The 25,373-nt window shown below is 44.7% G+C and overlaps 1 protein-coding gene and 1 long non-coding RNA gene across 3 annotated transcripts in view; both read right to left on the minus strand.

Moving 5' to 3' along the window:
• LOC126998524 (protein FAM98B-like) overlaps positions 1-25,373 on the minus strand; it is a 35,747-nt gene that overhangs the window by 4,722 nt on the left and 5,652 nt on the right. For both annotated transcript variants that reach the window (XM_050860286.1, XM_050860276.1), the window contains 2 exons: positions 19,270-19,367; positions 5,259-5,393 (listed from right to left, as the gene is read on the minus strand). In XM_050860286.1, the coding sequence (XP_050716243.1) occupies positions 5,259-5,393; positions 19,270-19,367 (233 nt within the window). The remainder of the gene's footprint in view (positions 1-5,258; positions 5,394-19,269; positions 19,368-25,373) is intronic.
• On the minus strand, positions 23,415-25,311 carry LOC126998551 (uncharacterized). Its single transcript, XR_007752920.1, has 3 exons — positions 23,721-25,311; positions 23,593-23,637; positions 23,415-23,548 (listed from the first exon to the last, which is right to left on the minus strand). It is a non-coding gene; the product is annotated as an uncharacterized LOC126998551 (long non-coding RNA).

Genomic DNA, 25,373 nt, shown 5'->3' on the forward strand with positions numbered 1-25,373 from the left:
TGGGAATGACCGCAAATGCAGTGCTTGCTGGTTCAACGGAGCACACGTTCTCGCCAGATACTGCACAGCGGGACAGCTACTCCCCTGTGACACCGCCACACTCACCGCCGCCCCCTGCCACACCACTTGTTTTTGACAGTTTTACTTCTGGTGCCATTCGCCGCCATATACATGCCAAGTTTGCAGCAAAAGAAACGTTTACTATTGGCACCCTGACTGAAAGCTTGAAGACGGCATGTATTATCCCAAGTGAAACCTCAGAAACTACGATGTGGCGAGTGCTGCACAACATGGGATTCCGCTACAGAACATCACAGCGGAAAGTGTACCTAAGGAAGGAGTCGCTAGATGTCGTGTGCCGCCGTGTTGAGGCTCTCCGAGCACTTCAGCGACATCGGAGGGAGGGAAGAGAAGTAGTTTACGTGGATGAGACATGGTTCACCACTCGCATGCAGCACAATAAGGAGTGGGTAGACACATCCCAGCCTGCCACTAATGCTACCTACAGTCGTCAGGTGCCACCTGGAGAAGGGGAGCGATTTGTAGTGGTAGCAGGTGGTACAGTCGACGGTTTTGTAAGCGAGTCATTTTTGTGCTTCCCTGCAAAAAACAAAACCGGTGACTACCACGGGGAAATGAACAGCACCCTCTTCCTTCGCTGGCTTACGTCGCAGCTGCTACCGGCCCTGGAAGAACCATCAGTATTGGTTTTGGACCTACCACAGCCAGTTGACAGAGGAGAGTTGGTGTCCCACCACCGCCACCAACAAAGCAGAGTTGATGGACTGGCTAGCGATCCGCAGAATTCACTTCCCGCAACACGCCACGCGTCCCGAGCTTCTTCAGCTCTGCAGGAGACACCGACCGGAGCCACAGTACACAGTTGATAATGTCATTCGTGACTGGGGACATGAGGTCGTCCGACTACCACCTGCACATCCCGAGCTTAACGCCATCGAACAGGTGAGGGCGCCATGAAGCGGTATGTGCGCTCCACCTTGCAGCGATTCACCCGGGCAGATCTACAGGTGAGGGTACAAGAAGCCAAGCTGTGCGCAACAAAGGAGGTGTGGGCAGGAGCAGTACGACGAGCCAGAGCCTTCGAGGACGAGTACTGGTCCTCTGACAACATACGTGAAGGTGTAGATCCCGTCGTCATCAACATCGACAGTGATGATGAAGGTGACTTGTTTGTCGATAGTGATGAATATTAAAGTAAAATATGTGGTCAGTTATTTATATTATTAATCCACCCAATATATATACTTGGTGTCTATTTATGTCTGCAATGACTTTTTAACATATCTACATGAACCCATATCGTATGGTAGTCTTTTTCTAACATTAGAATAAATGATTCATATATTTATCACTTTAATTTCGTTTTAACATTTTCTCTGCAATGAATTCCCGCTTCAGTTTCACCCATATTCCTTTCCGTCTCCTAAACGATTTCCTATACATTATCAAGCGTCAGCTACATCCTTCACACCATCATACGTTCAACGTAACCTACGAGATGGAGGGTAAAAAACTCGTACAACTTTCAATGGTTATATAATTGCCGAATAAACCTCATACAACAATACTCATTAAGCAACAGCAAGTTGCGCTGGACCAGGAATCAAGGTCGTGTGGAGAGAACACCCGCCCATACTTAAGAATTTAACCCATACTTAAGAGTTATCCGCCATTATAGACAAGTCATAATGAGCCCATACCTTCACATCTCAGAGAGAGAGGGGAAAGGGAGGGGGGAACTGAGAGAGTAACGGAGGCATGGAGGAGAAAGAGGTAGGGGGATAAGGAGAAGGGTAGGAGGGAAGGGAAGGGAGCGGTGGGAGTAGGGGTATGCAGGAGTGAAGGCAGTGGGTGGATAGACGTCACTACTATGTCACGATTCGCCTGTTCGAATGCGTAGTAGCTCAGGCAGGTTTTTGACTTCACAGTCAAGAGTAAACGCCATAATTAGGCGCATTTGACAATGCACAATAGTGTCAAAAATTAGCGGAGTGTGTGAAATAATGTGTGCCAAAGCACCATGCTGATCCAAGTCTTCGTTTGAAAGATATCTGCGAAAAACAGTATGTCATAGGCTCTGAAATGGATAGTAGGAGAGTATGTTACCAGGCTAACAGTGAAAGCCAAATCCGCGCCAACTGCAGCGGACAGGTTAAGCCTTCCATGGCCTACAATTTAATTCAACTTGGGGTCACGGGTTGCAGAGACTGGCACCTGTACCAAATGAATGCCACTACCCACATTTGGACACTGGGGGGCATACCATCCGTGACGCAGACGTCGGCGTCACAGTATGGAAAGGGTCAAGAGGAAATGAAAGAGGATTAATCCTCTTCTAAACCTCTCAATCCTCCTCTAAATTCCTTAGTCCTCTTCCTCTTAAGAGGTTTAGAAGAGGATTAAGAGGAAATGGAAGAGGATTAAGAGGTTTAAAAGAGGACTAAAACCCTTTCCATACGGTGATGCCGTTGGGCGCCGACGTCGGCGTCGCCGGAGAGAAGGGGTTAATATAACTGGATTTAATTAACGTTGTGAAACAGCAAAAATAGAAAGAGATGAAGCGCTGAGGAAACTAAAGAGGAACTGAACACAAACAAAAAGACACGAGTATAAACTGGCAGGGAATCAGTGTGTTAATATAAGAAGACCAGATGAAAGGATGTATGAAGCAGATACAGCAGATCAATGTCGGAGTGACCCAAAATCATCATACAGATTTATTCATGAGAAGCTTAAACAAAAAGTAACCGTGCAGAAATTTAAAATGAAGGAGAAATTCACGAAGGGGCTAAAGAAAGTTAAGAAAGAAAATGGAAGAAGGTAAAAGAGGAGGAAGAAGAGGAGGAGGAGGAAAAGAGGAAGGAGGGTTGTGGTTTAAAGAAGTAAGCAAAGAAATAAATACAAGTTTTCAGCGAGTGTTTACTGACGAAGCTGATTTAGGGGCACAAGAGGATGATGTCGGTGTGGTCAAAATGGTGCAAATTGACGTGACCATATTAATTTCTCCTCCTCCTCCTCCTCCTCCCGCACTTCTCTCTATCTCATCTTTACACTTTTTTTTCATTTCCTTATTCGGTTTCCTTCCTTCTCCTCTCCATCTACACACTCTCCTTTTCCTCCTTAGTTTTGTCTTCTTTCCTTTCACCACAATCCTCTTCCTCCTCCTCCTCCTCCTCTTTCCCTATGCCATACATCAATTGTCTTAAACTCTCGTGATCTGCTGGAAGAAAGGAAAGCTGTGGGACCCAATGAAGTATTTGGACATGTATCGAAAGAATGTAGACATCAGTCGCTGGAAGTTGTATTAGACATTACCAGATCGTTCTTTGAGAAGTGGTAAGGTGCCATTTAAAGGGATGAGAGCTGATAATGCCACGATATAAATCTGAAAACTTGTTGCCCTCTAAAACTCAATTTCTCCACAATCCTCGAAACACCTATCCCCTATTCTTTGACAACACTCAGCTGTCACCTTCTTCTACACTAAACATCCTCAGTCTATCCTTAACCCCTTCAACACGAGGACGTGTATACTGCATCCTTGCGTGCCCTGTACCATATCCGAGGATGCACATACTGCGTCCTGGCTCGCTTTAGCCAATATACGAGTTATTTTATCTCTATATTTATGCTTACATTTCAAAACTATCAATTAATTTATGTTTCTTTATGTGCAACATTTAATTCTGCATGTTTTCATATATAATACATGATGATTATGTTGAGTTTATGACTGAAAACTTATTATATTCTATAGCGACATTTGAAATTTGGCGTGCACGGCTATCCTGGTACGGCGCGGCGCGGTGTTTTGGCCCAGCCGTAGTGAGTTTCTTTACGTGCACCATTTAATTCTGCATGTTTTCATATATAATACATGATGATTATGTTGAGTTTATGGCTGAAAACTTATTATATTCAATAGCGACATTTGAAATTTGGCATGCACAGCGATCTCGGATACGGCGCGGGGCACTGTTTTGGCCTGGCCATAGTGTTTCTTGTGTGCACCATTTAATTCTGCATGTTTTCATATATAATACATTATGATTATGTTGAGTTTATGGCTGAAAACTTGTTATATTTAATAGAAACATTTGAAATTTGGCGTGCGCGGCGATCTCGGATACGGCGTGGAGCTCTGTTTTGGCCCGGCCGTAGTGAAGGGGTTAACCCAAAATCTCAACTGGAAACCTCACATCTCTTCTCTTGCTAAATCAGCTTCCTCGAGGTTGGGCGTTCTGTACCGTCTCCGCCACTTCTTTTCCCCCTCACAAATGCTGTCCACGTACAGGGGCTTTGTCCACCTTCGTATGGAGTATGCTTCTCACGTGTGGGGGGGCTCCATTCACACAGCTCTTTTGGGCAGAGTAGAGTCAAAAGCTCTTCATCTCATCAACTCCCCTCCTCTTACTGACAATATTCTACCTCTTAAATTCTGCCACAGTGTTGCATCTCTATTTTCTATTGATATTTTCCTGCTGACTGCTCTTCTGAACTTGATAACTGCATGCCTCCAACTTCCCTGTGGCTCTGCTGCACATGACTTTATACTCTTGCTCATCCCTATACTGTCCAATTCCCTTATGCAAGAGTTAACCAGCATCTTCATTCTTTCATCCCTATACTGTCCACATTCTTTATGCAAGAGTTAACCGGCATCTTCATTCTTTCATCCCTATACTGTCCACATTCTTTATGCAAGAGTTAACCGGCATCTTCATTCTTTCATCCCTATACTGTCCACATTCTTTATGCAAGAGTTAACCAGCATCTTCATTCTTTCATCCCTATACTGTCCACATTCTTTATGCAAGAGTTAACCAGCATCTTCATTCTTTCATCCCTATACTGTCCACATCCCTCATGTAAGAGTTAACCAGCATCTTCATTCTCTCATCCCTATACTGTCCACATCCCTTATGTAAGAGTTAACCAGCATCTTCATTCTTTCATCCCTATACTGTCCACATTCTTTATGCAAGAGTTAACCAGCATCTTCATTCTTTCATCCCTATACTGTCCACATCCCATGTCTAAGAGTTAACCAGCATCTTCATTCTCTCATCTCTATACTGTCCACATCCCTTATGTAAGAGTTAACCAGCATCTTCATTCTCTCATCCCTATACTGTCCACATCCCTTATGTGTGAGTTAACCAGCATCTTCACTTTTTCATCCCTTATGCTGGTAAACTATGGAACACCCACACACACACAAACGCATACACACTCACTTGGTCACAGTGTACAGCCCCGTCAGCTTGTCCTCATTGAGCTTCTCCACATCCGGGTCCATCCCTCCGAAGGACAGGCGACACGGCAGGAACTTGAAGCAGTCGACGTATGAATTGACCATCACAATCTTCTCCCTGTAAGTTTTTATACATTTGTGAGAGGAAGTGTGTGTGTAGCAGTGTGTGCAGACCCTGCCAATATGCGGTGGGGTTAGGGAGAAAAAAATCATCTTCCCAGCATAATTTACCAGGGCAGTTTTCCTGATATAATTAACTGGAAAGTGCGAACCTTTTGTTTTTGTTAGATTTTTTTTTCTTTTTATCTGGTAATGAAAAAAAATGTATGGAATGAGCATTATCGTTCCCTCTCGTTTTCTATGGTGGTTTAAACTCTGCAATGCCTAGTTGTTTGTATAAATTCTCTAAAGGAAAAAGTTGAATTTGCTCCGTAATACTGTTGGTCTCGTTATCTCATTCACTGAGGCTTGTTTTTTTTGTTGTTTTTTAACCCCTTGGCTGCATATTTCCTTTTTTTTTTTTTTTTTTTTTTTACAGCAAAGGAGACAGCTCAAGGGCACAAAAAAGTAAACATTAATAAAAAAAAAAGCCCGCTACTCGCTGCTCCTAAAAAGAATCCAAAGAGGTGGCCGAAAGATAAGTCAGTTTCGGGAGGAGAGGTGTCCTGATACCCTCCTCTTGAAAGAGTTCAAGTCGTAGGCAGGAGGAAATACAGATGAAGGAAGATTGTTCCAGAGTTTACCAGCGTGAGGGATGAAAGAGTGAAGATGCTGGTTAACTCTTGCATAAGGGGTTTGGACAGTTTAGGGATGAGCTTGATTAGAAGAGTTGTTGGTTTTAAAGCTAAAATCATCATTTTGATACCTAAATGAAGCTTATGTAAAGACAAAACTGTCCGTGTTATGTACGAAGCGGTAAAAGAAAAAAGAAACACAAAAAACAAAAACACCCTGGGTTTTGAAAAAAGAAGAAAATCCACCAGAAGTATTTTTTTTTACTCTTAGTATTGTGATTTACTGGGATTTAGAGCAGTCGGAAGTCAGAAGATAATGCAAAGTGTTGTAATTAATGTACAGTAATCCCTCATTCATCGCATGGGTTAGGTTCCAGAACCCCCCACGATAGGCGAAAATCCGCGAAGTAGCGACCTTATATTTATTTTATTATTTATATAATTTATATATTATTTACATAAGCATGCATATCTCTGTGAATCTTGCCTCAGCCGTGTGAACAAGGTCACCCAACACTAGTTTCTCGAGAGATTCAGAGTCAGCTACATTTCACGGGAAACTCATCAAAATTCTAGTCAGAAACTCACTCACCAATATGTCGGTTACTCATGTGGTTGGTAAGTTGTGGTCACAAGAAGAAGAAGAGCATATCAGCTGTTCGGTTCAGTAGCTCTCCACGTGTTTATTCCAGTACCGCAAAGAGTTCCACGAAACTAGATAAGCTTGGAGTACTCATTTTGAGCAAGGTTAGGACTTTAGTCTTGTTCAAGTGTAGTCATTGCCTCATCCTGTCTGGGTCCTCACTGCCAACTTCTCGAGCATTTAATGGTAGCAAGCTGCAACACACTCTCCCTTTGTCTCCGAGCTAACCATTCACGAACCAAAAAATGGTACGGTCGCTGAGCCAATCAGCGTCCAGGATACAGAACACAGTGCTCTGGTTGGTCGCCTCCCATCCATCACCCAATAGTGTGCCATGTACGATCACATGTGGGCAAACTAGCTCAAGCGGAAGCGGCTGTAGCTGTGTTTTACATACGTGCAAGTCTGTGTCTACTCATCTGCTGTGCGCTACGTATTTTATTTCGATTTAATATTCTTCTAATATGTTCTTATTAATATTTTTTTATATTGTTTACAATTTTTTAGGGTAGAAAATGCTTCTTTTACTGCAAAATAAGGAAAATAATAGATATATTAAAATACCTCAATACCGCAAAGTTCCGCGATATAGCAAAAAATCCGCGATACGAAACTAAATATTTACAATTTAAAAATCCACGATACAGCGAGATTGCGATAAGTGAACCGCTAGTCATGTTCACTCAGAAAGAACTAGTTAAAAATTGTCACTAGTCAATTATAAAAAGTACAACAAACAAAAGTACATTAAGTCAGCTATTGAATATCAAACAAAGTTAGAAATTGTACAAAAACTTAATTAGATCAGCTAAACATGGCAACTGCGTCACTTCCTCCCAGAGCCCGTTACACCATTACTCCACGTCAGCATGCCCACCCTACCTCACGCGGACCATACGTTTGAGCGAGATATGTTTTCCCAAGACTTTTTACCCTATTTCCAGTGTTGATTTGGGGTAAACAACTTGCTCGGATAAAAGAGGAAGGGTCAAAATAGTAGTACAGGGGGGTCGCCTGATATGCGAACTTGGGATATGCGAACCACCTCATATGCGACCTCCTTCCTCCCTCCCTCCCCCCCTTGGGGGGTGGAGCACGTGGGAGCGGTGACTTGACTCGGTAGTAAGAGAAAAGTTTTTTTTTCATTCATTTCATGTTCCCGACTTCGCTAACATCCATTTCCTACCAAATAATGAACTTGCTGTTACTCACTTCCCGAAGGAAGGGAAATAAACAATGGCGCAATCTGGCAACTCTACTCTGTGAGACGGCTCCACGTGTTCTCTTCATCAGTACGTCTAAAGCAGCCATTGCTCTCACAAGCTGTGTCTGTGCTGTGTGCAAGCTAGCCTGTGGGCTATTGTTGTTGCTGTTGTTGTTATTATGGCGCCTCCAAAGAACTCGAAAAAGCAGTTTATTACATTGGAAACTAAGTTAAAAAAATGTGGCTGACCGCCCATATACCATTATTTACATGCTTTTTAAGGTTCCTAATATGCGAATTTGCGATATGCGAGGCTTTGAACCGCCCATATTCTCGCATATTAGACGACCCCCCTGTACATATATGATCATAACTCCAAACTCATGTGGTTGGCGCTTACCCCAATATTGCACGTGGCGCCTCATATTATGAAATGATTTGTGTGAGTGATGATTTTTTTCTCATTTTTCTCGCTTAGAGGGACCATTAACCTCTTCACTACGAGCTGTCAAATCGCGCGCCCTTCCCATATCCGAGTACTATACCCGAGAAGAAATAAAACACACACTGGCTGAAATGACCATGACGCAGTATACGCGTCACTCGGATATGCTACGAGACGAAATGACGCGTATACTGCGTCATCGGATGCAAGGGGTTAAGAAACATGATCCCCACTGCTACCAGGTTAAGGTTCACAGTACAAAAGAAGGGGCAAACTACCACCAGTCGGAAAACTACCCCTGGAAAGGCCCACAACCCCCACGGAAGCCTTGTCATATAGGTGTGCTTGGGCGCCCAAATGTTTAGGAATACAAGTCAAAAGACTCAACCCGTCCGCTGTGATTGACACGGATTTCGCGGTAACTGTTAGCCTGGTAACAAATACTCCCAGAACTTTCTCTGCCTCTGTGGTGGATAGTGGAGTGTTTCCCATGTGGTATTGGTATGCTGGATTTCCCCTCCCAAGGTGCAGGACTTTACATATTTCTTCATTGAAATGTAGCAGCCACTTGTTGCTCCACTCCTGTAGCTTGGTGATGTCTTCTTGTAGGAAATCCACAGTCAAGGGGTTAAGGGAAATCTGTTCAGTCTGTGTACAGTAATCCTTCGTCTATCGCGGAGGTTAGGTTCCAGAACCCCCCGCAATAGGCGAAAATCCCTGTGTTCTTATGTTCTTAAGAAGGGAGAACAAGGAAAAGGAGTAGAGGAAACAGGGAGAGATAGAGAGGATGAAAACAAGAAGAAAGGAGAAGGGTGTGAGGAGGGAGGGACAGTGAGGAGAGTTAGGTGAGGTCCTGAGGGAGAGTCAGGTGAGGTCATGAGGGAGAGTCAGGTCAGGGCTTCAGTCAGGACATGACCTGACTCTCACTTCTGCCCCTCCCTCCCCACACCCTTCCCATTTCACCTTCTGTGTGTGTGTGTGTGTGTGTGTGTGTGTGTGTGTGTTTACCTACAGTACCCTCTCGAGTTTCGCGCTATCCGAGTTTCGTGATCCACGAGTTTCACGGTTAGTCCTAAATTCATACCATCCCGAGTTTCGCCCATTATCACCCCGAGTTTCACGCTGCTTTGACGCGTACGGGTCACGTCTACTTACCATCGGCATCACGCACGCAACCTTTAAAGGTAGTATCACACTGGACGTTTTACTCCAAACATTGTGGCTATGGAGAGAGAGAGAGAGAGAACGGCTCGTTTTCAAGCTGCAGTTGAAGGCGGCTGCCTTACGATTGGCTGACAGTTCTGAAAACACGCTTGTGATTCGCTGGGAGTCCGATGATGCCATCGCCGACGCTCACCGTATCAGCGGCTTCACTGCCTTAAGGCGGTGTCACAATGTTCGATTTTGTCCAACCATTGGGGCTACAGACAACACCCATACGCCCAACCAGGAGCGAGTTCACAGTTATCAATAATTTGGTGTCACACAGGGCTTTTTTCTTCCTACCGCGTTGGCGGCAGCTTGGGCAACCGGCAACTCCAGCTTTTCCAGGTGTGCGTCACAAACGGCCAAGGTCGGTTGCCCGTATCCACATCCACAACGTAAACAAAGCACTTGCCCTGTATCAACATGGCGTCGTCTGGTAAAGTAAGGGCTGCCGCGGCTTGTGCTGCCATTACCCAAGTTGTGGACTTGTTGCTGCAGTTAAATGGCAGGAAGAAACAGTTGTGGGTGTGGCGTGTCTGTGGGTCCTCCGTGCCAGTTCTCATTGTCACCACTGCGTGTGTGCGGCCAACCCACCCATCTTGACTCAACCACATAAACACAAGGATCAAATAACAACACACACACACACACACACACACACACACACACACACACACACACACACACACACACACACACACACACACACACACACATGCACACACCAGACTCATTAGGAACCATTGGAGATGTTTCAGACAAACAGAAATGACTTCACCATTTCTTGCGTGTGTTAGAACGTATTTGGTGAGTGTCTCACATGAACCAAACCTCCTAGCTCCTGGCAAGAAGAGAGCAGTCGTCTTTAACACTGCTCTCTTCTTGCCATTGGGTATGTCTGGTTTGTATGAACCACTCACCAGATAAGTTCTCACACACTAGGAAATGGCAAAGCCATTATTGTTTGTGAGAAACATCTGCCATGGTTCATGATGAGTCTGGTGTGTGCATGTGTGTGTGTGTGTGTGTGTGTGTGTGTTTCTTGTTACTCAATCCATGTGTTTATGTGGTTGAGTCTAGATGGGTGGGTTGGCTGCGCACACGCAGTGGTGACAATGAGAACTGGCACGGAGGACCCACAGACACGCCACACCCACAACAGCTTCTTCCTGCCATTTAACTGCAGCAACAAGTCCACAACTTGGGTAATGGCAGCACAAGCCACGGCAGCCCTTACTTTACCAGACGACGCCATGTTGATACAGGGCAAGTGCTTTGTTTACGTTGTGGATGTGGATACGGGCAACCGACCTTGGCCGTGTGTGACGCACACCCAGAAAAGTTGGATTTGCTGGTTGTCCAAGCTGCCGCCAACGCGATGGGAAGAAAAGGGCTCAGTGTGACACTAAGTTATGGACAACCGACAACTCACTCCCGGATGGGCGCACGGGCGTTGCCAGTAGCCACAACGGTTAGAGGAAAACGGCCAGTGTGACACTGCCCCAAGGTAGCGAGGCCGCTGACCGGGTGAGCGCCGGCGATGACGTCATCGGACTCCCAGCAAATCACAAGTGTTTTCAGAGCTCAGCCAATCGTAACGCTTCATCTGTGGCTTTAAAACGACCTGTTCTCTCTTCCTGTTTTCTTCCTTTTTCCAAGGTATGTTTTTGAGATAACAAGGGAGCAAAGGAGGAAAAAATTAAGCTCCGGGGGGCAGCATGAGCCAATTAAAATGGCGCCACTATAAACAGTTGCCTGAGCCATGGCGGGCTCAGGGCCGACCATCAGGCCCAGATGGATAGTCTACCGGCGCCATACCCCACATATATATATATATATATATATATATATATATATATATATATATATATATATATATATATATATATATATATATATATATATATATATATATATAAAAAAAATTAAAAATCCATGTGTCGGAGCAGATAAGCGCTTTTTCAGTGTTTTCAATACCTCGAGTTTCGCGAACCTCGAGTTTAGCGTTATGCCTTCGGAACGAAGCGAGCGCGAAACTCGAGAGGGTACTGTAGTTGGAAAGACACACACACACACAGAAGGGGAAATGAGAAGGGTGTGGGCATAGCTGGGCGTTATCGCGATAAGTTATCGCAATACTTTATCGTTGATAACAAAATCAGGTTATCGGCCATCCGCTCCTTATTCAAATATATATCGGAATCTTCGTTACTTTTGTAACCAAACTAGCGATAATCGATACTTTTTTCCGCCTTAGAAAAAAACGTTGTTTCTTCCCTACTGCGCATGCGTGGCCGGGCCCCCGGTGTTGTATGAATAAACTTCGGGGTATGAAATATCTTTGGTAAAGAGATTTCATACTTAGATCATCAACATTAAAACACTAGGTTATTTTTTATGTTAGACTCAAAAATCAATATATTAACTTTGCCCAAAAAACGATTATTCACTGCCTCAAATTTGATATTCCATATTCGTTTGTGAGCATGCCATAGTATTGAAGGCACCCGGTGTTGTGTTATTTGGTGTCCCATCGTCAAAAGCTGGCGCTTTTATTTTACAAACACTGGTCTCTCATGAACTGCGCATGTTCAGACCAGTAAGCGTAGCCCTGTACAGTCTCACAAAGCTTTTTAACACATCAAGAGTTGCTGGAAGGCTGAATCAGACATACAGTACCACCATCCTCGCTGTTTTTAGAACGACACTCTGTACATATAAATACAGCTCGTACAGAGTGTCGTTCTAGAGACAGCGAGGATGGTGGTAGTGGTACTGTATGTCTGATTCAGCCTTCCAGCAACTCTTAATTACAGTTAAAAAGCTTTGTGAGACTGTACAGGTCTACACTTGCTGGTCTGAGCATGCACCGTTCACGAGGGACCGGTGTTTGTTAACAAAAGTGCCAGCTTTTGACGGTGGGGACGCCAAACAACACAACACTGGTTCAGGCGTTTCTAACATTACCGTCCATATGTACGTGTCAACGTGTGGTTTTCAAGTTTTATAAGTTTTCTAAAATACAGATAATGAAAATTTGAATTCATCTATGTTTTTTATTTGAAATATCAATATGGTATCGTTTAAGCCTATCGGACTTATCGCTAGCTAGTATCGCAATTGTGGATTTATATCGGGTATCGGTAATCGGTTATCGCATATATTTGTGTCTCCAGTTAACGAATATCGGTTATCACCGATAAGGTTTTTCATTATCAGTTATCGGTTATCGGGAATAATTCGACACTCGACGAAGAAGCTTTACAATCAGATCTAGATCGACTTGCACGTTGGGCCAATCAATGGCAAATTAAATTTAACGTTGACAAATGTAAAGTGTTGCACATCGGAAAAAATAACAATCGCGTTCAGCACATAATGAATGGCCAACAACTTTCTGCAGTAAGTAAAGAAAAGGATCTTGGAATCACTATATCAAGCGATTTAAAGCCCGGTCAGCATTGTTCAGAGGTAGTTAAAACTGCAAACAAATTGGTTGGCTTCATCGGACGAGTCTTTAATAATAAATCGGAAAAAGTAATATTAATACTGTATAATTCGTTGGTTCGACCCCGTCTAGAGTACTGTGTACAGTTTTGGTCTCCCTACTACAGAAAAGACATAGAAAAGTTGGAACGGGTCCAACGAAGAGTAACAAAGATGATTCCTAGGTTGATAAATTTGTCATATGAACAAAGGCTTAAAGAAATAAATTTATTCAGCCTATCAAAACGAAGAATGCGAGGCGATCTAATAGAAGTGATTAAAATGTTTAAGGGATTCAGTGATATTAATGCGGAAGATTACAATTGATCGATCAAATAGAACAAGAAGAATTCACAATTTGAAGATAAGTGGTAAAAGATTCTCGTCGCACGAAGCTAAACACTTCTTCTTCAATCGAGTTGTTAATGTTTGGAACTCTCTACCCTGTGATGTCGTTGATAGTACAACAGTTACGGCCTTCAAGAATAGATTAGACAAGTGTTTTGAATCCAACCAGCAACTAAGATATTACCCATTGTCGTAATAACGTTAAGTTCTTTCGAATACTGGTGTCCTTGTCCGCTTTTATCGCCCGGTTAGTGGTAGCAGTAATGGTAGTTCTTTCCTCTTTCCTACATAAATTCCATGCAGTTTTTCCATGCTGCATGGTTCTTTTTCCTTTCCTGCCAGCTTTGGCTGGAGGGATGGGGGGTGGGGAGGAGCCTTCGCCTTTGCTGTCCTTCACTTTCGTATAATCTAATGGGGAAGGAGAAAGGGAGGAAGAGTGACAGAGTGAGAGATAAGTCTAAATATAAGAGGGTGTGAGAAAGGAGGAAACAAGGGAAATGAGTGGAGGAAATGGGGCAGGAAAAGAAGAGAGAGGTAGGGAGGGTCAGGTAAAGGTGAGGAAAGAGGGGGAGAGAAAGGGTGTGAGTGGGAGGGAAAGAGAATAAAAGAGAGAGGTAGGGAGGGTCAGGTAAAGGTGAGGAAAGAGGGGGAGAGAAAGGGTGTGAGTGGGAGGGAAAGAGATTAAAAGAGAAAAACTTGGAGGGAGGTGAAAGGAAAAGAAGAAAGAAATGAGAAGGAAGGAGAAAAATACGGGGACGGGGAGGGAGAAGAAAGAAAGGCAGTGTGGAGGAGTGAACCAGGGAAAAGACTGACGGCGCAATAAGCTGCAACGGAAAAATGAAAAATAGGTGGGTGAAGTAGGTGCTTATTTAGGTGTGTTCTGACTTACGTTGATTTATATCATTTTCATTTTTCAGGCTAGAAAATGCTTATTTTACCGCAAAAATATTTGAAATAATAAATATATAAAAAACACCTATAAACCACAAAATCCCGTGATACAGTGAAAAATCCACGATACGATACAATTTAAAAATCTGCGATACAGCGAGACCGCGATAAGTGAACCGCGATATGGTGAGGGATTACTGTACTACTATATTGACCCTTCCTCTTTTATCTGAGCAAGTTGTTTACCCCAAATCAACACTGGAAATAGGGTAAAAAGTCTCGAGAAAACATATCTCGCTCAAACGTATGGTCCGCGTGAGGTAGGGTGGGCATGCTGGCGTGGAGTAATGGTGTAACGGGCTCTGGGAGGAAGTGATGCAGTTGCCATGTTTAGCTGATCTAATTAAGTTTTCGTACAATTTCTAAGTTTGTTTGATATTGAATAGCTGACTTAATGTACTTTTGTATTGGGATTACTGTATAGTTAATACAATCTGAAGCTGAGCAAACATTCAACCTGGCTGAGCACAATTATGAAACACAGCGGTGCGGTGTGTTCCTGAGGCAGCACACAGCACAATGACTCTGCCAGCAGCGACTCTACCACTGTTGCCAGATGATCGTACTCAGAGCCTCAGATTTACCGGTTTCTGACGCCTAAACATTCCCAAAAAACACCAATAATATGAAGGCAGTTATTGAGGTCGAGGAGGCAGTTTTTGGGTCGGAAATCGGCAAACACGGGAGGCTGAGTACGACAATCTGGCAACGTTGGGTCCTCTAAACACCACGGCCACTGAACCAGGCTGAATGGTCCATGGATGCAGGAGACTTTGTGAGCGGTGCATGGCAGTCTTGGGGTGGATGGATGGATGGACCAAACTTGATAGATTGAGGTACTATTTTGTTCTTAAAAGAATCACATAGCTTTAGAAATAGGTTAACCCTCTCACGCACCGATAAGCCCTGTTCACACTGTGCCGACTCTGGGCCAAGACAACCCACGACTCTAGGGTACACGAGGTCTTGGGTGTTGATGTGAAAGGGTCGGGCATGTCTTGAAAGAGGTCTTGAGACTGTTGCTGAATGCTGCACCGACGTCGTGGCGGAAGTCTGGAGTCGTGAGGGTTAGCGCAAAAAAGTATTCCATGCTAAACTTTCACAACAAGAGATGGCAAGAGTCTGGACCAACCGTCACTTCCAGTTGAGGTCTGAGGGAGGTCGGGGCAGTTGTGATGACTGTCGTCAACAGTCTTAGCTTGTCTTGAGGCAGTCGTGATGACTGTCGGGGCCATTTTTCAAATTTTTACCGTTTCCTGTCTGCCCAGTCATCCGTGCCGAATGATGAGGGACTGTCGTGATGACAGTCTTCGCCTGATGAAGGACGTTCGTGACGACTGTCGGCTCAGAAATATTGGCTAACACTGCCGCCATCAAGACATTTATATTTTTATTTTGCAATCACAAACACAATAACAACTTCTGGGTGTGGTTACGTTTCACTGGCACACACTTGGGAGCCGCACAGTACGCACGCACTCTTTTTGCCTCGATCTCTCTTGTGTTGAATGATACAACTAGGGTTGCCACCCATTTGGGTAGGCGGTGGCCGAAGTGATAGCGTACTGGACCCACATTCGCCGCGTGATGGACGACGCGGGTTCGAATCCCCACGCTACCACTCGGATTTTTCAGTCACCGCCGAGTGGCTTAAAACTACCCACATGCTGTCCTGAAGACCACCCATCACCCCGGATTCTAGAGGAAGCCGTCCAAGCGAATCAAGAGCGAATTCCGGGGGGAAGCATGAGCCAATGCAAGATGGCGCCACTATAAACACTCGCCTGCGCCAGAACGGGCTGGGCCGACTATCAGGCCCCACCTGGAAGAAGCCTTGGGCCGACCATCAGGCCCCACCGGGAAGATGCCTACCGGCGCAATAGGCAACAACGTAAAAAAAAAAATTTTTTAAATAAACCCAATAAGGAATGGACCATATTTAAAGGAACGAGTGGCAACCCTAAAATTTCTCGAGCATACAGTGAGTGACAGCCGTAGCACGCTGCTGGTGGAGGCAAGAGGGAGAGAGGGAGGGGGAGGGACGTTACGTTGCGTATTCTACACGTATTTTAGGACGAACCTTTGACAAATTTTACGGGCTGGTTTTGTGATTAACTGAAAAATGCGCTCACAACAATTTTAAGATACTGAATTTTATCTGCATGACCATTCACATAACAAAATACTGTACAAAACAAATGCCGTTCCGTATTGGTTCAAAACGAAACGATACATTTCATTATCAAATACAGAGCGCTTCCGTATTTTAAGGAACAGCAAGACAGTAGCGAAGACCGTCAGGAAGACCGTCGGCCAACTCCTTGGCAACTGTCGGCCAGCTAGTCAGCCAACCAGTTGACGGACAATCTGGAAGACTGTCGTCAAGACCGTCTGTGACTGTCGGCCAATCAGTTGGCAGATTCGTGGTTGTCGTAGACATGGCGCCATTTCAAAAACTGACCGTTGAGACTCGTCTTGAGACTAGTTGGCCGAATGTCCCAGACAATCAGCAATCATGGTAGCTGACACCAAGACGCCAAAAAATTCTTGGAGCGTGGGAGCCGACTTGTCACATGCAGAAGTCGCTGGGTTGTCGTGGCCCAGAGTCGGCACAGTGTGAACGGGGCTTAAATTTACAATAAGTTTCTGTTCCGCTCATCATATATTTCTCAGGCCTGACCGGCTTTTTTTGCTGCCGCGATACTCTACATTCCCGGATGTATTTTACCCTCACAGATATATCGTACCCCAATAAATTTGGTATCAATGGCTTTACAAAGACTTGTACTAGAACATGCGCAAATAAAAATAGGGGAAAATAAACAATACATACTCGTTTCAAGTCTGCGTATAGAGTATTGTAGACAATAAATCCTAAGTACCAACTCTTCCCCACTTGCTAGCTCAAAATTTTGTGGGCCAACTCTTTTTAGCCAAATATGTGTTTTGAAGCGTAATTTAGTGAGGATTCTTGTGGTATCCTCAAAATCCTCATACAGCAGTTAGTTCCCGAGTTACAACAAGAAAACTGTATTTTTTTCGAGGTGACCGACCCCTCCTCCCTCCACTCCTCCTCATCTACGCTCCTTAGAAAGGTTGCCATATGTTGCCATTAAGAAACTTATCCTAACAAATGACGCTCCCAAATTTCACGCACTTTCACCGACAACTTAATTTTTAATCAATTTTTTAAACTTTTATGATGCGTTTCGCATCATCACCGCACCAGGACCTTTTACCCATCGTGCGGCAGAGGGTTAAGGGGGGCGACTACCCCCCCCCCCTACAGCTCTTTTGGTAGGTCCAATAGCCTTGAAATTTTATTATGTTGTTTGTTGGTGTTAATGAGGAGTGTATAGTGAATTTCATGGAGATTGGGTGAATGATAGGGGGCACTGAGGTAAAACGCGTTTTTTTTCAATTTGTTTCACAGGCTTTATTTTTAAGTCAATCACTTTGAAAAAATTACCAATGAAACTTCGATTATATATCTACATTTTGTCGGGAACAGATTTTTGATTTTTGCTTTTATCTTTGAGAGAAAATTTTTAAATTTTTTTTTCACACTTGATTTTCTCCGCTCTGTATCCCGTTTTCTATGGCCATATTGAAAAATCTATTCCAATAAAAAAATCGGCCTTTGATTGAAGTTTTTATTGATACCTAACAATTGTCAGTCAGATGATTGACTGATATTTTGAAATTATTTGAAGTGTAAAAAACCACCTTGTGAGAAATCGGCTCCTAACTGTTTTTTTTGCATTTACTCCTGTCATGCCCTTCATAATTGTCCGATTGAGATGAAATTTTCACACATGATTGTGCAAACCTTGCTGATTGACTGGAGATATTGATAAGGCATCTGGTCCCCTTTTCTCAGTGTTGAGAAAGTATTATTCACTGGTATGTGAGGGTGTCAAAAGGCGCCACCTTTCTCATTGTCGCCAGATTTTTTCAATATTCTCCAGGCTGGTATTCTTCATCCTTCTTCTGCTGTTTTCTTTTCTTTTTGGACTTGGGTGTTGCATGTCTGGCTCTTTCAAGGTCTTGCCAGTGAAGAGATTCTTGTAATCTTTCTTGAGAACCAAACATATGTAATATTATGTTCCCATCCTCATAGCCAAAGTTGTGACGCGTGATCTACAGTCCTCTCGGCCCTCGGGCAGCATGACTCACTCCATCCACCCTCTCTGAGATGCCCAGTGATGCAGATTCATAAAGAAGAAATCATTTTTTATTGAAAATTTACGCGTATATAAGCATTGAATGACACCACGTGTGTAACCGCGTGACTCGGGCCTCTGACGCAACCGCGCGGGGTATTTAAACATGGCTTCCCAGCCGTAAGGGATTTAATTTGACCAAAACAAACCTTACCACTTGATAATTTAGGCTATCTCGGCCACAGTGAGCGAAGAAAAAGAATTTTTCAGATTTCAAAAATATTCGGCCAAAAATACCCCGTAGCCGCCCCCCTTAATACTGGTGACTGAGGATCAAATGTCTGGCAAAGTAAACCGATTAAAAAGATTAATCTACTTTTTTTCCATCCAAGAGAATAGTCGATAAGTTTATATCTTACGGGAAAAAAATGGGGAGCATCTTGGGTGTAGAGCTTTTTCGGTCCTATGCTAAGGGTGGACAACACCACAGAAGGTTAACCCCCTGACTGTGGATTTCCTACCAGAAGACATCACCAAGCTACAGGAATGGAACAAAAAGTGGCTACAATTCAATGAAGAAAAATGTATGTAAAGTCCTGCACATTGGGAGGGGATATTCAGCACACCAATACCACATGGGAAACACTCCACTATCCACCACAGAGGCAGAGAAAGATCTGGGACTATATGTTGCCAGGCTACCAGTGAAGGCCAAATCCCTGACAATTGCAGCGGAGGGGTTAAGTAGCACTGGCCTCAACAATGAGGACACCTTACTCACAACATGACACAACGACGAGATGTGTTAACTTACGCTCCCTCACGCAGCGATGAGAGTTGGTCCTGGTACAGCTGTTGTCTCTCTTCATTCTCCTCCTGTACGATGGCCTTCTCCTTGCTCTTCTTCATGAACTGTAGCGACAAAAGTGGGGTGTCAATACAACCAGTGATGCCAGGCTTTACACACACACACACACACACACACACACACACACACACACACACACAGCCAACCTTGGAGGGAAGAGAGAGAGGAGACCTGATAGCAGTGTACAGGGTGGCGAGCGCGGTGGAGAATCTGGACAGAGAGGACCTGTGTGTGTGTGAGGAACGAGAGAGAAACGAGAGGACATAGAAAGAAACTGAGGGCGACCACGTGCAGGCGAGATGTGAAAAAGTTTAGCTTCCCAAACAGAAGCATTGAGCTGTGGAATAGACTGGAGGAGGAGGTGGTTTGTGCAAGAAACATTCATGATTTTAAGGAAAAGTTGAATAAGAGAAGATATGGAGACAGGACAGCGCGAGTGTAGCTCTTTTCCCGTACGTCACAACTAGGTAAATACACACACACACACAAAGATAATAGGAAAAGAGAAAGAATACAGAGCAGCAACAAAAACATTGTCCAACTTGAGAACACGACATCTGAGGAGGGACTCAAAAGACTGGGATTGCCTGACTTGGAGGACGGAAGAATAAAGGAAACTCTGAGGAGACAGAAGGACAATCATAGCATCAAAGGTAAGCTGAGAATGAGTAAAAGCTGTTGAGAGACAGTGCAGTGAATGAAATGGACAAAGCAGCAAAGCCCACACATGCGCAGATCAGGACGGGACAAAATACAATTAATAAATCAAGGGTACGAGACCAGACGCCACACTGGCAGTCACCAGTATTCAGCGCCCGCCCCAGACACTTGACATAAGCACCACAACACATAAAGTTTGCGCTGTTGGTGACATTTACAAAGTGTCTGCCATTTTCCACAAGATGATGTTTTGCCACCTTGTTACGGTCCAGGAACTGAATATATGTCCCTGAATCATAACATGAATATGGAACTTGAAAAACAGCAAGATAATGGAGGGTCAAGGGGGCTGACCATTCGGTTATGGAAGATTAAATTAAATTAAAAGTGGAGACAAGAGAGAACAAAGATCTCATGTTAGGAAGTTATGTTAGGATTTGGTTTGATTTGATGTTTAACCCGGTAGCAGCGCCGGGCCAAATTTGTGGCTTTACCGTGTACCAGCGACAGGCCAAATTTGTGGCTTTACCGTGTACCAGCGATGGGCCAAATTTGTGGCTTTACCATGTACCAGCGATGGGCCAAATTTGTGGCTTTACCGTGTACCAGCGACAGGCCAAATTTGAGGCTTTACCATGTACCAGCGATGGGCCAAATTTGTGGCTTTACCGTGTACCAGCAATGGGCCAAATTTGTGGCTTTACCATGTACCAGCGACGGGCCAAATTTGTGGCTTTACCGTGTACCAGCAATGGGCCAAATTTGTGGCTTTACCATGTACCAGCGATGGGCCAAATTTGTGGCTTTACCGTGTACCAGTGCCGGGCCAAATTTATAGCTTTACCGTGTACCAGCGCCGGGCCAAATTTGTGGCTTTACCGTGTACCAGCGCCGGGCCAAATTTGAGGCTTTACCGTGTACCAGCGACAGGCCAAATTTGTGGCTTTACCGTGTACCAGCAATGGGCCAAATTTGTGGCTTTACCGTGTACCAGCGACGGGCCAAATTTGTGGCTTTACCGTGTACCAGCGACGGGCCAAATTTGTGGCTTTACCATGTACCAGCGCCGGGCCAAATTTGAGGCTTTACCGTGTACCAGTGACAGGCCAAATTTGTGGCTTTACCGTGTACCAGCAATGGGCCAAATTTGTGGCTTTACCGTGTACCAGCGACGGGCCAAATTTGTGGCTTTACCGTGTACCAGCAATGGGCCAAATTTGTGGCTTTACCGTGTACCAGCGACGGGTCAAATTTGTGGCTTTACCGTGTACCAGCGACGGGCCAAATTTGTGGCTTTACCGTGTACCAGCGACGGGCCAAATTTTTTGCCATGATACAAACCCCAAAAAATAGATGATGCATAAACTGATCGAAAATGCGTTGATATATATTATTAAATGGTTTGTGTGAGTGATGATTTTATTTCATTTTTCTCGCTTAGAGGAACCATTAAGAAAGATGATCCCCACAGCTAACGGGTTAATACGAACTAGTCGAGGGGATTTGTGCTTCAGCGTACCCACCATGCTGACAGAAAACTCATCCCTTAGTCCTCCCTTGACAGCAGACACAGGTCCACATGCATTTTTTCCCCTCTTGTATCTGATTCTGAGAGGCTAAGGGAGCACACACCACTCCCAACACAGGACTGTTATGGGCGGACAGTTACTTCGCTCATCACTCCACGACGGCAATACCACCTGACCTTGAGAAATCAGGCTTAAGGCAGATTAAAGAGGAAGGATGGGTGAGTACAATGGTGTTAAAACAAAAGCTATAGGGTATCATATTGCTAGGTCACATAAAGGATGGAAATACTCTGACCCCTACTGTGATATTTTTTTCAGGATGTTATTTTATATATTGGTGAGGTGAGGGTAGGTTGGGTCAGAGAAGTTTATGTAATGCAGTTATACCTCGGTTTACAAGTGCCTTAGTTTACGAGTGCTTTGATTTATGAGCTACGAGAATTTTTTTTTTGCGTTGTGGCCTTTTGCTACGATGTAAAAAAAAATAATCTTGTAGCTCGTAAATCAAAGCGCTCATAAACTAAGGCACTTGTAAACTGAGATATAACTATATAACTGCATTACATAAACTCCTCTGACCCAACCTAACCTCACCTCACCAATATATAAAATATCATCCAAAAATATATCATAGTAGGCTTCTTCCCGATGGATCCTGATGGTCGGTCCAAGGCTTCTTCCCGGTGGGTCCTGATGGTCAGCCCAGCCCGTTCTGGCGCAGGCAAGTGTTTATAGTGGAGTCATCTTGCATTGGCTCATGCTGCCCTTCCAGAGCTCATTTTTAATCCTAGAATCTAGAGTCCAGGTTGACAGGTGGTCTTCTGGACAGCATGTGGGTAGTTTTAAGCCACTTGGCAGCGGCTGAAAAATCCCAGCTTGGTGGCACCGGGCGAGGATTGAACTCGCGTCCTCCTGAACACAGTGCCGTCACGCTATCCATTCAGCCACCCCTCCCCAAATTACAAAAAATTCCTTAGTTTACGAGCATCCAGTTTGTACATGTAAGAAGCAAGCGTGGGTTCCCTTTGTTTGCCGCAAGACGAGAGCGCTCAGAGCAGAAAACAATGGGAGTGGGGCCTCAGTCCGCATTGTACAGTCACCTCTCGATTAACGCGAGGGTTACGTTCTTGGAAATGTTGCGTTATTTAAAATCGCATTGTTTGAGGGGAGCGGCCGGTGGCGGGGGTGGGGAGGGGCGGTGGCCAGCGCGGGTGAGGAGCAAATGTAAGTATAGTGGGAGCATGTGTTTTTGTTGTTTCCGTGACCCACCAATGTATTAATGATGTTTCATCGATGACGTCACGCTCGATGACGTCATCGTTGAAACTCGTGTTCAATCGGACATATCACATTAGTTAACCCTTTCATGGCTAAACGCTCGCAGCGAGCGTTAGACATATTTGCTGGTGGTGCTAAACACTCACTGCGAGCTCCAGCCGCACTCAAATCTCCTGCGTATGAGAGTTCCAACACTATTTCTCATAACACAGGATTGCCAATTGAGTGGGTTCTCCACTAAATTTCGTGGGAAATCATGTCAACCCAGAGCGGAAAATCTACAGATGAGCAACTGGTGGATGTTGTTGTCCAATATAGCGACATTTTTGCATAGGTTCACCTATCACATGACTGACATTTTGACAAAATAGTTGTATATTTTGCAGCTGGCAATACTGCCCTGCCAGCACCCCATCATCAAGAGATCTACTCAGTAGTTGCCTTGCGGCTGACCGTCACAAATGTATAAATGTACGTCTTCACAGGCAACACCCCCTGAACGTGCCTGTACTTTCACAGGAGAGGCCTACATTACCGAATTGTATAGATCTTGGCCTCCTCTTTCCAATGGTGTTTTTATTTTTTTAGCTGTGATGAATAGTTTTGGAGTTACGGAGGTTAACCCTCACAGCGTCGGCGTCGTACATGTACTACACAGGCTGAGTCACCTTCACAGCGTCGGCGTCGTACATGTACTACACAGGCTGAGTCACCTTCCCAGCGTCGGCGTCGTACATGTACTACACAGGCTGAGTCACCTTCCCAGCGTCGGCGTACATATGTACTACACAGGCTGAGTCACCTTCCCAGCGTCGGCGTCGTACATGTACTACACAGGCTGAGTCACCTTCAGCGTCGGCGTGCATGTACTACACAGGCTGAGTCACCTTCCCAGCGTCGCGTCGTTATGTACTACAGTCGCTGAGTCACCTTCCCAGCGTCGGCGTCGTACATGTACTACACAGGCTGAGTCACCTTCCCAGCGTCGGCGTCGTACATGTACTACACAGGCTGAGTCACCTTCCCAGCGTCGGCGTCGTACATGTACTACACAGGCTGAGTCACCTTCCCAGCGTCGGCGTCGTACATGTACTACACAGGCTGAGTCACCTTCCCAGCGTCGGCGTCGTACATGTACTACACAGGCTGAGTCACCTTCCCAGCGTCGGCGTCGTACATGTACTACACAGGCTGAGTCACCTTCCCAGCGTCGGCGTCGTACATATACGACGCGACAATTTACGACACACACCGTGACTCAGATGTCATTTTTGACACTTTTCATGACTTAAACCTATGTTTTTTCAGCATTTCTGACATAATGGGAGAAAAAAATTTTTGAAAAGTGCCGACGCTGGGGGGGGTCACGGGTGGGAAATGTTCCGACGCCATGGGGGTTAAAAGAGCGAGCACTAGCGTCACTTGCTGGTGGTGCTAAAAGCTCACTGCGAGCACCAGTCACACTCACAGCAAAAAACACCCGCTGAACGTGCCTGTACATTCGCAGGAGAGGCTTACATAACCGAATCTTATAGATTTTGGCCTCCTCTTTCCTATGGTGTTTTTGTTTTGTAACCGTGATGTATAGTTTTTGAGATATAGCGGTTAAAAGAGATCCCCTTCCCCCGCTGGGGTGCCCGAGCACGCCTGAAGGGACAGTCTTGTTGCGAGCGCTTAGCAATGAAAGGGTTAAACGTATCACCTTAAATATCAACTCGTGTTAAATCAAAAACTTGTTATTTAAACTCGTCTTAATCAAGAGGTGACTGTACATCCACACAGGCAGCACTCACACCCTCGTATCCACTTACGTTTGTGCTCTAGTGTGCGATCTTTGTGTTTTCAGCATTAGAGTGTGCATTCATTTTAGTTTATGAGCTTTATGATTTATGAGCAAAATTCCAGAACGAATTAAACTCGTAAACTGAGGTATGACTGTACATTAAACTCGTGATATAACGAACACACTTATAACAGATTCTGGATATAACGGACAAGCTCAGGGAGTCAGAAATCCACAGGGACCGCCGAGAACAGTTTTTAACCAACCGCACTTGGTAAACTTCTGCCACTTATAACGGACTTTCAGCATTAACAGACTAAGTCCCCACCAATTAGTCCATTATATCAAGGGTTTACTGTATTTGGCCTCTGATAGGCTTTGCTGTGTTGTACGTAGTGTTGCCATTTCTTGTAAACTGTCATTCCTACCGAGTCAAAAATAAGCAACTTTTGAGGGGAGTGGCAATGATTTCCTTTAATTAAAGGCACATCAAAGTATGGTGTGCTATGCCCTCTCTGGCCTCAACTCTCAGAAGGCTTATGGACCTGATGGAGTGCCTCCTATTGTCCTTAAAAACTGTGCCTCCGTGCTGTCACCCTGCCTGGTCAAACTCTTTCGTCTCTGCCTATCAACATCTACCTTTCCTTCCTGCTGGAAGTATGCCTTTGTACAGCCTGTGCCTAAGAAGGGTGACCGTTCCAATCCCTCAAACTACCGCCCTATAGCTTTACTTTCCTGTCTATCTAAAGCTTTTGAATCAATCCTTAACCGGAAGTCTCAAAAGCACCTTTCCTCTTCTA

The sequence above is a fragment of the Eriocheir sinensis genome, chromosome 2 (genome assembly GCF_024679095.1).
Source record: "Eriocheir sinensis breed Jianghai 21 chromosome 2, ASM2467909v1, whole genome shotgun sequence".
Lineage (NCBI taxonomy): Eukaryota > Metazoa > Arthropoda > Malacostraca > Decapoda > Varunidae > Eriocheir > Eriocheir sinensis.